The sequence below is a fragment of the Pezoporus occidentalis genome, unplaced genomic scaffold (genome assembly GCF_034315485.1).
Source record: "Pezoporus occidentalis ecotype Australia unplaced genomic scaffold, CSIRO_AGI_Poc_V1 ctg29, whole genome shotgun sequence".
NCBI classification, from domain to species: domain Eukaryota; kingdom Metazoa; phylum Chordata; class Aves; order Psittaciformes; family Psittacidae; genus Pezoporus; species Pezoporus occidentalis.
This window is the reverse complement of record NW_026914829.1, coordinates 7,920,379-7,933,873: the sequence shown is the minus strand read 5'-3', so window position 1 is coordinate 7,933,873 and position 13,495 is coordinate 7,920,379. Positions and strand designations below refer to the sequence as shown.

The window sequence follows — 13,495 nt, the reverse complement described above, 5'->3', positions numbered from 1 at the left end:
ATGACAGGGAAGGAGAGGGTACATTTGTTGAAGACAGTCACGCAGGGCTCTTGGAAGCAGCTCCACACGTGCCAGCACAGTCGATCGCTTGGACATCACCGGGTTGCAGGGTCTCTTGTGAGGTTTGCACAGCCCGTGGCTGCTGCAATGGGACACGTTGCCCCTTCAGAAGTAACCAGAGCCACAGCTTCCCCCACCAAACCTCCTGTAGCTCCCACCGCTCTGACAGCTGCCCCCACCAAAGGAACGGCCACCTCCAAAGGAGCCCCCACCATAGGAGCTGCCTCCTCCGCAGGAGCCCCCAAAGCCTCCGCCGTAGGAGCTGGAGCCAAAGGATCTTCCACCTCTGCCAAATGACCTGCTTCCTCCATAGGAGCCCCCAGAGCCAAATGAGCTACCCCCTCCATAGGAGCCCCCCATTCCAAAGGAACTGCCACCACCATATGAGCCACCTAATGAACTGCTTCCTCCATATGAACCCCCAGCACCATATGAGCCCCCTGATTCAATAGGGCCCATTCCCCCTGAAAAGCCCCCAATGGAAGATGGGAAGGAGCTGCCCACGATGCTCTCCTGAGGGCAGGAGCTGAGGATGGGGCCTGGGAAGGTGATGACCACGGGTGGTGCGTAGACCACGGCACGGGAGTCCCCACAGGAAGCGACGCAGGGCTGGCTGCTCCAGGCGTTGGCACATGGCTCTGGGCAGGTCACATCACAGGGTGAGGAGCAACCACTGCTCATGAGATATCCTCCTGAAGACATCTTTTGTGATGTAGATACACCTGCAGCAGGAGATAAAGCACACATGCAATGCCCAAATGCCAGTGGGAAAAAAGCTTGTTCGGATGTCTTTCATGAGCATGAAAAAAGATGGGTGGAAGAAGAGTATTTTGAAAGATTCTGGTTTATCTTTTACACATTTCCCTGAACATGGATGAATTAACACCTGCTACTTCCCAAAGTACTTTCTGCTGCTCTAGAAATCCTGGTAATCACGGATAGCAAAGCCAAACTCCGTTTCCCTCTGGAAACAGCTCCTTTTTAAGAGTCTGTTGGATTATCATATAGAGTTCTGGAGATAACTGATAATATTAAATTGATTTAAGTGCCTGTGAAAATCCAATCTTTTAATTCATCAACTGTCTCTGCAAAGACATGCATTTAAATTATCATAAAAATTGTGTATCTCCGAAGTCAAACAGCATTGCTTAACATCGCACTTCTGCAGTAGACTAAGACCTCAGTTACATACTGAAATGATTTCCCTAATGTTTCATATAGAGAACGAACAAGATCCAACTCACCAGGTCTGGAGAAGTGTAGATGAAGAGCTGTTGTTGTTGAAACTGAAGCATTCGGAGTGCTCTTATATACCTCTTCAGACCACCAGTGGGATGTGAGCCACGCTTTGTGCAAGACCTTCCTACGCATTACCAAACTATGTTTTGCTGTATGGATTATTTCTTTAATTGTTCTAATTGTTCCTCTAAGTGATGTGGTCACAACTTTATTCTTAATTCCAAGTCATGTTACAATCATTTCACACCTCATGTTGAATTTTATACTCCAGTCCTGACGAAGTCATCTAGCAGCTAATATTGCTCCTGGCCCTCACTGGAGTTGAAGCTGGAATGAGTATAGATGCATGTGAGGGTTATTTGGAGTTGGTAAATAGGTTTTGTACATGATATTCTACTTTCCTTCTTCAGAATCTGAATTGCAAATAGTTGGGTGGTTAAAAGAAGTGCTACCGCTTGCTGAAATGTGAGAATCAGCAGCAGTGCCCAGGGCTCTTCATGTGAACTGAAATTTCTCAATGCAACAGTAGGAAACTGGGAAGATACATTAACTGAGGAGTTAACAAAGAATTGCTGACTAGCAAAATTGTCATATCAAAGGCTGCCCACTAATGCCTGACAGGACTCGTTCGCATTCTGATGCAAGACCTTAACCATATACGTTCCCTGTGCTCTATTTTCTAACTGGGCTTGAAAACACCAGAAATCTGGTGATATAAATGATATAAACATTATTATGATACAAACATTAAACACAGGATGATGAGTGAAACAGACTGAAAACCCAGCCATTTTGATTCAGATAGGCAGCAGCTGCTTTCCTCCCACAGCTACAGCTGAGAGTTAAAATCTAGATTTTAGTTCACTTACAAAACCTGTAAGTTGTGTAGTTTATATCGGTGATCTATCTACATGGTGGGGTTTTGTTGGGTTTTTGTTTCATTGTATTGTAACCACACAAAAATGTGGATCGTGTCTAATATTCTCACTGTTTCTGGTTATTGATGAAAGAAATTTTGCTTAGAGATATCTTTTACTGTTATGCATTTGTTCCTCTGTCTTCTAATATATGAGGCTTTTAAATACTACTTTAACAATACTGCTATGGCTTTCTTGAAAAAAAAAATAGCCTTTGCCATTCTCAACATGCTTTTATTTTGTTCAAGATTAAATCACCTTTATACACTCCATATGCATCCATTCTGTATCTAAAAAGACTACTTTTTCTCAAATGATGGCTCCTGGACAACAGGAGTGTGTCTGGGTAGAATACCACAGCTGTCCTGAAAGATGACAAAAGGAGAAGGATGATAACAAAATTACTCCATGTTCTCACATGGTGCTTCCTTGTACTTACTCAGATGACAGTGGGCATTTGCTTAAGCACTTTTGTAAGCAGGTGCTTGGGTGGATGTTAAACAGACAGAAAAAATGACCCCTCCCACCTGAGGAATTAAAAAGGCTCAATTTGTAGTTTTTCCAGCTTTGTGCAATTCTAATTTTAAATGGAATCTTCTGCAGAAAAAAAAATATTTCTCCTGAAAAGCCAAACTGATGTTTTTACTTTTTTTTAAGGGAAAGACTGATGCTTTTGCCTTGCTAAGCAAATGGAGCTCAATTCGCTACAATTGCAATTCAAATGAGGTCAGGACATGACAGTAGTCATAAAATGGATGTTAAAACTATTTAAGGATTACAGTAAGACAAAGGGTGTGTTGCTCTATTGGATGATGTGCAGCTGATTTATTAATCATTATCGGTTATCAAAACAATTATTACAATTAGAAGTAGCTTATACAGCAAAATCTTTTGCTGGCTAACTATTATGCTCCGTGTACAAAACTGTGTTTCATATCCTGGTAGCAGTCTGGAGTGGTATATAAAAGCACTGCATTCCCTCCACGTTCAGCAACAACTTCTCAGTCTGGTTTTCCCTGTGAACCTGGTAGGTACTTTTCCTTTTAATTCCTTTATACTAACTGGGATGTTGCTATCAGTGTTTAACTTGGGGATGAATTCTATGTCAATATCTGCTATGATCAAAAATATCAGTTTTGTTTTATTCTTTAAGCAGATAGGGTTTTTTTGCAATCATTCAGCAGTAACTGCTGGTAGATTCAGGTGTTAAAATGTGAGGCTGTGTTCTTCCTAACCACAAGAGGAAAGTGTCAATTAAATCCTGTTAATTTGATGAGGAAGTTATGACTTAACAATTTATAGCTTGGCATTTATTAAAATACGTATGTATACACACACACACACACATATATATATATGTATATATATATATGGCAAAAGCCCCACTGCTGATTTCTGTTTATAACTACAGGGTCTGTCAAACCTGTTTCCAAAAGAACCCAGTAGCTGGGATGAAGAAATTAGTGATTTATCCTTAACAGAACTAGGGGTTAGTGGTGGAGGGCAAGATACACTCTCAGAATAAAGACAGGGTAAAGGTGCTTTAGAAAGGAATATTCCTTATTGACAGCTACACTGGACAGCAAGAGAAATAGTATTTGTGCTTGTATTATTTAGCTTTAAAAATAGTAAAGTTCAGTATTTCAAACTGGAGTAAAGACAGATATGTCCACAGGAGTAGTTGTCATAGTTATAAGAAAGTAATTCCTTCTATCAGGAAAAATACAGCTTCTATTATCATGGTAGCCTTTTAAAGGCACAGACCTCCATATACATTTTACTTTTCCTCCTTAACCTGTGCTGCAGGTTTATCTAGATCACAAAAGATGTCTTCAGGACAGCTTGTGAGCAGTGGTTGCTCCTCACCCTGTGATGTGACCTGCCCAGAGCCATGTGCCAACGCCTGGAGCAGCCAGCCCTGCGTCGCCTCCTGTGGGGACTCCCGTGCCGTGGTCTACGCACCACCCGTGGTCATCACCTTCCCAGGCCCCATCCTCAGCTCCTGCCCTCAGGAGAGCATCGTGGGCAGCTCCTTCCCATCTTCCATTGGGGGCTTTTCAGGGGGAATGGGCCCTATTGAATCAGGGGGCTCATATGGTGCTGGGGGTTCATATGGAGGAAGCAGTTCATTAGGTGGCTCATATGGTGGTGGCAGTTCCTTTGGAATGGGGGGCTCCTATGGAGGGGGTAGCTCATTTGGCTCTGGGGGCTCCTATGGAGGAAGCAGGTCATTTGGCAGAGGTGGAAGATCCTTTGGCTCCAGCTCCTACGGCGGAGGCTTCGGGGGCTCCTGCGGAGGAGGCAGCTCCTATGGTGGGGGCTCCTTTGGAGGTGGCCGTTCCTTTGGTGGGGGCAGCTGTCAGAGCGGTGGGAGCTACAGGAGGTTTGGTGGGGGAAGCTGTGGCTCTGGTTACTTCTGAAGGGGCAACGTGTCCCATTGCAGCAGCCACGGGCTGTGCAAACCTCACAAGAGACCCTGCAACCCGGTGATGTCCAAGCGATCGACTGTGCTGGCACGTGTGGAGCTGCTTCCAAGAGCCCTGCATGACTGTCTTCACCAAATGTACCCACTCCTTCCCTGTCATTAAAACTTTGTAGCATTCAAACTCAACCCTCTTTTTAGTTTTGTTTTGGTTTTTTTGGGGGGCGGGGGGGTGTGTGTGTGTGTACTGTAATTCATGTTTTCACGAATTTCAATCTTTTGGGTAATTCAGCAATGGCCCTGAGAAGTCTGTGTGTGTCCTGGATGAGAATCCAGCCTTCCTAGTACACTATAGCATAGTTTTTGATGCAGGGGATATAAATTTTGCACCACATCCCGTAGTGTGTGCTGGTAGTGTCACCTGGCATAGAATCAAAAGGGTAAATGATCTGATGCCTTCCTAGAAATTGGACCTCGTGGCAGACCTGCTCTGCCTGAAAACAGGAATGTCCAATATCAGCTTTTATTAATTGTGACATGATAATTCTTTCACTCAAAGGGCTCTGGGGTTCAGAATTTTCTTAAAGAAACAGTGAGTATTTAGGTTTGTGCGCACAGGCTCTTCAGCTCTGCCTTGGCTGACTTCTGCTCCTCTTAAGTGTTATGAAGATACTTTCCCGAAACAACATGACTAATCCTTATGAATCTGATTGGACTACTCTGCTGACTAACAGGAGTCACATAGATGTGTCAGTGTAAGACATAAATGTGAGTAAGAGAAAAGACAAAATAAGTGATATGAAAATAATAATTATTTTCTGCTGTCTCTTCCATGTGTTTGTACGTCTGGAAAGGCAATGGACGGAAAAGCAAGGCGAAATCAAAGAGTCCTCACAGACTTTACCTGCCTGGTAAAAGCAACAGGGGCAGGAAGGTGAATCACAGTTCTCTACCCAGATTTTAAGATCATGGGAAGAAACTCTTTCAATGCTAAAGGCAGCTACATAAGCTAACTTGAAGGTAGGTCTACTGTGTTTATATAAACTGCCGACACAATTTTAACATCAATGTGGATGTAACTGTAGAGTTTATTGTATAATTGTACAGCACTCACTCTTCCTCCCCGTCCCCCCTTAATTTAGTCAGAAATGTTGCAATACCTTCTTTTCTTCTGGCATGTGTGTATATAGGTTTTCTTTCTCTGCTTTTTTTTTGCTATTCTATCAATTGGAATGAAAACATGGAAGTAACAGGTTTTGAGACTGGGTGCTGGTGCCACACCATACCTATAGTCACAAGAGATATTTTGTATTCTTGTCCCTATAGATTGTTTGGCCAGGAGGGATCTTCTGGACAATATGAACCAGCAGATATTACCTAGCACTTTCTATTCCCTAATTTCTCTTTAAGGTATCATATACCTTTTGACTAAATACCCACTTTTGATTTAAAGTCAGTGAGTAATAATTCATCTTTGCCAAATTATTTGAATGGTTACTTATAATCATAATTAAATGCTTGCACATTCTTCCTTCTCTATTAACAGTATTTCCTAATTGGACAAATCTTCCCTTCCTCCCTTTCAGTTTCTTACATTTGTTTAAGTAAGTCTCTTTTTGGTCTTACTTCTTGGTCTTAACTTACATTGAGAAAATCTCGATCACATTTAATTTGTTTATTTTAGAGAGGTTTATAAGAAGGAATACAAAATCATAAAGCAAGAAAAGCAATAAAATCCACTTTATTCAGTGGAAAAACAGGGCATGAAGTCATCATCTTATATTGAAAAAAAGAAGACTGAGATTAGATTTACAGAAAAAAAAACCCAACTCACTTTCCAATTGCAGGAGAAGCCAGCTGCTGGCAGATTTGCAAGTGAGACAATGGAATCCCTGTACTGGAACACTTTAAAGAACAGCTTAGGGAAATATTTTCCATGCATAATTGAGGGAAACCTTACCAATTCTCATCCATAATAATCTCCTATAATTCTGTTTGTTTTTTTTTTCAATAAGCTTTTGGCATTGCTCAGTACCATTTTTGAAGAATATTCACCTTCTCAAGCAGTTCATATTTTTTTAACGTACCTGTTCACAGCAGCATTTGTAACGTCACCTGTTTGAAGTCTGAAATCCTTTACAGGACTGTACTATTACTTCCTTATCACTGATTTTATGCACGTAAATAAATAAATATATATGAGCAAATAAATGTACATATGCGTATGAAAGCTGGGCTCTCTCAAACCTCCCTTTGAAGCTGCTCTGGGTTAAATGAGCTCATACCAAGCGGCTTTTCCTGCAGCCCTGATTCTGCCATGGGGCTTCATGGGAAATGCCTGAGTCAGAAACATCATAGCAGAGGATGAACAACTGAAGCTGGAAATGCCTCTTAGACAGGCAAATATAGGACAAAAGCTACAGGATGATCATGCAGGCGTGTAGGAGGAGTCATTTGATGGCAAAATTTGCCTGGCAGGGTTGGTGCTGCTGAATGGAGCTGGAGGTGAATGCCAGTCATTCTACACTTTTCCAAAGCTGGCAGAGGTTGATGTTTTGGATTGTGCCTGTAATAACAGCACCTGACAGATATCATTCAAACACTCTCTCAGCGACATGTCCCATCTCTTCTGATTAGCTCCAGAAATGTGAGTAAAAAGTGTGTGTATCTGCCTGGATAGCAGTTCTGGTTGTCACTATGACCTTGGAACCTGCCAGCCTAAGAAGGGGCATATGTGGACATTAAATAGTTCCTGGGTTCATTTCCCCTTCCTCATTCCCATACATATACAACATTTTTGCTTATTATTGCTGCAACTTCTATGCTACCAATTATCTCTTGGAAGCAGAGTGATTTTGGAGGATCCTCTAGGCAAGAACACTGATTGGAAATGTTCTGAGGAAATGCTTTCAGATAGTTTTGCAAACACCCAGCAATGTTTTATATATGCAAAGTATCATGCTATGATGTTAATAACAGGCTGGCAGTATTAAACTCCACAGTATTGAATCATAGCGTCCCTTTAGAATATATGTGTCAGGGACACCCACGTGATTCTCTTAATCAGGCAGTGACTAACCCCTTGGGAATTTGGATCCCTTTCGGGTATTTTTTGATTAAAAGCCAGCCATCTGCTATCATAATCATATTTAGAACAAGTTAGCCAAATATGCACCTTTCCAAATCAAGGCATATTTGATGATTTAAATAGTATTGTGTCATCTGCAGGGGCTGGGTCTGTGCTTCAAACATGGCATGAATTGCTGCTTCTTCACAACAGGTCGAATTTGGCAAAAGCTGGTATTATAACTCTTAGTTCTCTGCATTGCCAAAGCCCTCCTAAGCAATCTTAAATAAATCAGTTGCTTCTCCTTTTCCTAGCCCCCCTGGATGTTAAATGGGGAATGTCCAGCTTTGCTTTGCTTTGCAGATCATTGCTCACTTACCTTGAGTTTCCCACAACACTCTTCCTCACACTCATAAACATTTTTCTGATGCAGCTGTGACCATAACCACTGTGAAAGGGACTGGGGACAGAGTGGTTTACTCCAAACCAGACTGAGCAATTCTGAGATTCCTCTCACCATCCCACTTTAACCAAAATGAGCTTTCTCCCCTTATGTTTCTTCCCATGAATCCTATTGCAGAGGAGGAGACTTCCTGCTCAATTTGGGCTACAGCTGCCACATCAAGCCTTGATGCTGTTTTATATTTTTGCCTTGGAAGAGACTTGAACACGAAACGAGGAGCCAGGCGACCACGGGCAATTCTGTGCTCTAGTAGGAGTGTCTCTCCAAGGTAATCGACACTACAGTCATGCAGTGACTACAGTTGGTGTAAACATGTCCTAACAAGCTTTAAACTAGCAAGCACACTTACTACTAATACTAGGTTACGCTCTTATGCATTCTTGGACATCATGATGTTATGCAAGGAAAACAAACTCCTGTTTTCTAAAGAACTTCAAGGATGAGTCCTGCAGAGCCTCTGCCCAGCTGCAGCTCCGTCAGGGCTCTCATGCAAGACCAAGTTCAGTCCTATGGATGCTTTCACACCGTCTCAGCTGCAAGAATGGGTTTGATGCTTAAAACCACAAAATGAAAGGAATCCAGGGATGGAACTGTGCAAGTCATGTGCTGGTGAGAATAGGATAATCAACACAAACAGTAAGCAAAACTATTACTGTAATTACACGTCAAATTTTGTCTGGGGAGTAATGGAACCTAATGCACAAATATGACGTTATTTTCTTGCATCAGCCTGGTGGTCTAGGAAGGTATATAAAACCATTCATGATTCAGAAACCTTTCAGCAGGTTCTCTTGACTTCTCCTCGGTGGACTGAGTAAGTTGGATTCTGATATAACTTCTTCTTCCTAAAAAAAAAAAAGACCAAAAAAACCCAAAGAAATATCATTTTTGAAATCTTTGCATTTCCTTCGGGGATGGACTTTGGATTAATATTCTGCCATTCTGTACAATATTCTGGGATTTATTTTAATGAAAAGGTCATGTGGTAGTTATTCATTCAGAGGTACTGATGGATTGAGATTTAAAAATACATTTGAAATCTAGATAATATTAAAGAAATGTACTTCCATTACTTTATGGAAACTTACTGCATATAGGCTTTTGGTAGCCTTAAAATACCTTATCCAGCAGCATACAACTGGCATTGTTATTCTGACCTTGTGGCTTCCAGTTTTTATCTGATTTTGGACAGAGCTATCATGTGTAAATATTGAGATAGGCTATATAAATACTGAGATGGTGAGATAGCTGCAGTCACCTTTCTGAGTGGAGCCAGCTATTAGAATATAACATCTCTGTGGATGTGGCTCTACATCTGTCTTGGTCTGACTTTGGAAATGTCCCACCTGGGGTCCTCTCGGGTGCTCACTGTCAGTCTGAATGGCCAGACCTTTGTTAAATCATCTGTCAGTACAGCTACACAGAAGAAATAGGAACCCAGAAAATGTCTACTTAAGGCACATATTACTCGGGAAGTAGCTTTGGGTTGTACTGTTCTGTGTAAGCAAAGCAGTGATCTTATTTGGACGATGATCTTAAAGGTCTTTTACATCCTAAAGGATTCTGTGATTCTACGTTTCTCTTCAACAGGCTGTGTAAGAATAAATTATCCACTATTTTTGTTTGTACTCTATGTTATGTGTTCAGGTGTGGTTTTTTTTTTCTGGGTTGCTTTCTGCTAGAGGGATTTATAGGTCAAGTCAAGAGCATAGAATTAATAAATGCTGTAGAATGAGAGGGTGTGAACCTGAGTTAGTGTCTGGATTAGCATTTAAGGTCAGGAGAAGTTTAAGTGAATAATGACTATTCTGGCACTGTGTCTAAAACAACAAAAGAAGAAAAACATCTGAGAAAAATCACTTGAGTCAAACAGCCTCACCCAGGCTTTTCTAATATGCAGCTCAGACAAGAACTAAGTATCCACCTTGGCTGAAACCAAAATATTCCATTCAGTCTGAAACAACAGATGAACTAGTTCCTTCCTTTGGTGCTTTGATTTGGAATTTGGATAAGTTTGAAATGACATCATGAAATGTAGGTTTATGACATTGTCCAAATTACCTGCCCACCTTCAATTTATTTAGAAAAAATGAAGGTGTAGAATTCTGTCTAAGTTTGTGAGCAGTTTTAATCCCTCTGAAACTTCAATTCAAGAGCCCTGCATTCAGGTTTTTGCTGTGCTTCAGTTTTTTTCTTGTGATCTTGTAAATGGCTTTTATTTGTTTATTTTTCCAAATGAGTTTGATACCAAACATGCTGTATTAAAGCCACCTGTTATAAACTAACTGCACTAAAAACGTAGCACTTGGTATCCTAATGGGATCGATTCCCTCATGTACAATGTAGGGATTATATACCTCTTTCTGTCTTTTATCTGCTTTACCCAGAGAATATGTAAATTCATTACAGTAAAACCTCTCCTGTGTTTTCCATTCCTGCAATGCTTTAGTGTTGTATTAACCTAATTTTACTGAATTCCACCTCTGGAGTCTAAATTACATAGAACAAAGCAGATGTTATTTAAGCAGCAGCCCCAAAGAGGCTGTTTGGTGTCTGTAAGAAGGAACTGAGCTCTGAAAGCTCACAGAGAAGAGTAAAGCAGAGCAGCAGAATGGGTATCAACCTAACTACCAACTTGTATTCAGGGCTTAGCTTAGCTTAGCTCAAGTGTTGATCCTGTCCTACCAGCTCCTTCAGTGTCACATTTGTTCCTTGCCATACCTCGCAGGTCTACAAGACAACAAGATGTCCTGTGAGAAAACTCTCTGCACTGAGCCGTGCTCTGTCCCGTGTGATGGGAATTGCCCAGAGCCCCGGGCCACCGCCTGCAGTGAGCCCTGTGTCATCGCCTGCCCAGACTCCCGCGTGATTATATTCCCACCTCCTGTGGTCGTGACCATCCCAGGACCCATCCTCACCACTTACCCACAGGAAACTATTGTGGGTTCCACGGAGTCAGCTGAGCTGGCTGGAGTGTTAGAGTCGGGAGTGGCAATTGGTTCATCGCAGAAGGGTGTTGAGTGCTTGGAGCCCTGTATTGACCGGTGTGCCACCCAGTTTGTGACCAAGTGTGAGCCCCAGTGTCTTCCTCAGTGTGCTCCCCAGTGCGTTTCTCAGTGTGCTCCCCAGTGCACTCCCCAGTGCGCTGCCCCGTGCACACCCCAGTGCGCTGCCCCATGCACACCCCAGTGTGCTCCCCCGTGCGCTCCTCAGTGCACTCCCCAGTGCACTCCTCAGTGCGCTCCCCAGTGCGCTCCCCAGTGTGCTTCCAAGTGTGCTCCTCAATGTGCTCCTCAGTGTGCCACCAAATGCGTGCCGGAGCGCTCCTACACCTATTCCACCCGCTGGAAGCATCCTTGCCAGAGAGGCTTCTGTAAGAAGATCTAATCAGGTTAAAACAAAGAATAGTGACGGGAAAAGAACAAGCAAAGAAACGAAGGAATATGGCATGTGATTTACAGGCATGGTTACCGAAGAGGGAAGCCCCCCTGAAAACCAGGACCCTACATTTAATTCCTATATAGTGCTTTAGCTTAGATTACTGCTTTCTTTATTCTTGTGGCTTTGCATCTTATGTCTGTGCTTTTAACTTTCTCTACCCAGTTTGACAATGATTGTGGTTTTAAAACAAAGCACACATAGGGATTTGAATGTCAGGCTCAGAGAGATTAAGGAAAGTGGATATTTTGATGAAATGTGTCACACTGGAATGGGTGATTGGGTTTAGCTTTTCTTGTCTCTAGAAATATGCTCTTTCTAGTCTGCATTATCCTTTCTGCAAATGTTTACTCCACTTTGCATTTACATTAAAATGCTGCTGCATCAAACCGTTTGCCTTCTGAATCTCCTTTTTCTTCTGCTACTCATTTGCAATACTCTCCTGCTGACACTCAGCTTTGTGTAGAGGAACAGAAGATGGCCTGAAGACTCTTCCTAGACTACCCAAAACTTGATGTCCAGGTAAAATCTAGGATTTAGCTCTGCTCTGCAGGACCCTGTGTGAAAATGGGATGTCAGTCATATAATCCTGGTTGTAGTCTGGAAACCAGTGAACGTAAGCTGTATTCATAGAGCAACAAGGTTCCACATTTTCTAGGCATAAATTTCTAGATTATAGCAAATGTGTATTTTTAGAGTGTCATGTTTTAACTCATAATCAGTCCTATTTGGAGGCCTTCTTTTCTAGAAACAAAGCAAGCCAAATTCAAGGTATTCTTCATATTTCTGCATCAAAACTTTTCTGGCCTGCTTTTGCAAAGAACTCCTCTTCACATCACATGTGGACCTGGAGCACTAGTTTCTTATTTGCTCCTGGATGTCAAAGCTTCAGGTGCCTACATCTGCCCAGCTGGTGCCGGGAGTGGATCCCTCTAGGCAAACACCATTTAGGACATCAAGGTGTGTCCTGTTCATACTAAGCAATTTCAGGTGCTGTTTTTATACTAAAGATTATGTTCATTTCATTCTTCTGTAATGGCTACATGCTTGTATTTGTGTATTTAAGTCATGGTCTTTTGGTGCCTAGGAATACCATGTCATTCTTGCAATTATACCCACCTTATTATATCCCAAGACTTCCTCAGAACAAAGGGAGTCAGGATGTTTCACAAACATGCCTTGATGTATTACACATGTAAAGTGGTATGTTAATATAATGTTAACCGTATATTACTTGGGTTACGTTCCCAAAGACTGTAATAATTGATTTAGGTAAAAAAGGTCACAATTTCACACATGTTTATCTCCATATCTTCTCAACATATATTTTTTTATAGTAAACTGCTGATTTTCACTAAAAAATTGCTCTTCTTTTGCTTTATGATGATACATTTTATGTCAATGATCAAGGCATAGGGCTGTTTCCAATCAGCCCAAGTTTAAGACAGGGGCTCACAAAATACATTTGAACCCCTCAGTGCGATAGTTCCAGAAGTGCAAGTTCACTCTCCTGGTGACCACATTTTGAAACAAGCTGGGTTTTTTTAATATTAGGAAAAAAAAAACCAAACAAAACAATAAAACCACAAAAACACCAAAAGCAATTTTTATCCCTCAATTGAATAGCTTTTGATAGTTCAGAGGGGTAAAAGTCCAGCAGCCCGAGTGTTTTTATTAGGGAAAACACAGATAGCAACCTTGTAAATCACCAAGCTATCAGGCTGGAAAAATTTCATGCTGCGCAGTCACAAGTAGCAACATTGTCCCCGTAGGTCCTCACCACACATTCAGCTAATCATAGAGGTTAAACAAATCAGGTATTTGAGGAGAGAGGTAAACACTGGTAAACAGGAAAACCTGAGCAATAAACCAGCTCTAGGTAAATGACC

The 13,495-nt window shown here is 41.8% G+C and overlaps 1 protein-coding gene across 1 annotated transcript; it reads right to left on the bottom strand.

The window, feature by feature from the left end:
• Positions 1 to 5,145, bottom strand: LOC134167531 (scale keratin-like). Its single transcript, XM_062626304.1, has 2 exons — positions 5,060 to 5,145; positions 1 to 782 (listed from the first exon to the last, which is right to left on the bottom strand). Exons 1-2 carry the CDS (start codon positions 5,064 to 5,066, stop codon positions 166 to 168), a joined length of 624 nt encoding a protein of 207 aa, XP_062482288.1. The 5' UTR covers positions 5,067 to 5,145; the 3' UTR covers positions 1 to 165.
• Positions 5,146 to 13,495: the final 8,350 nt, after the last annotated feature.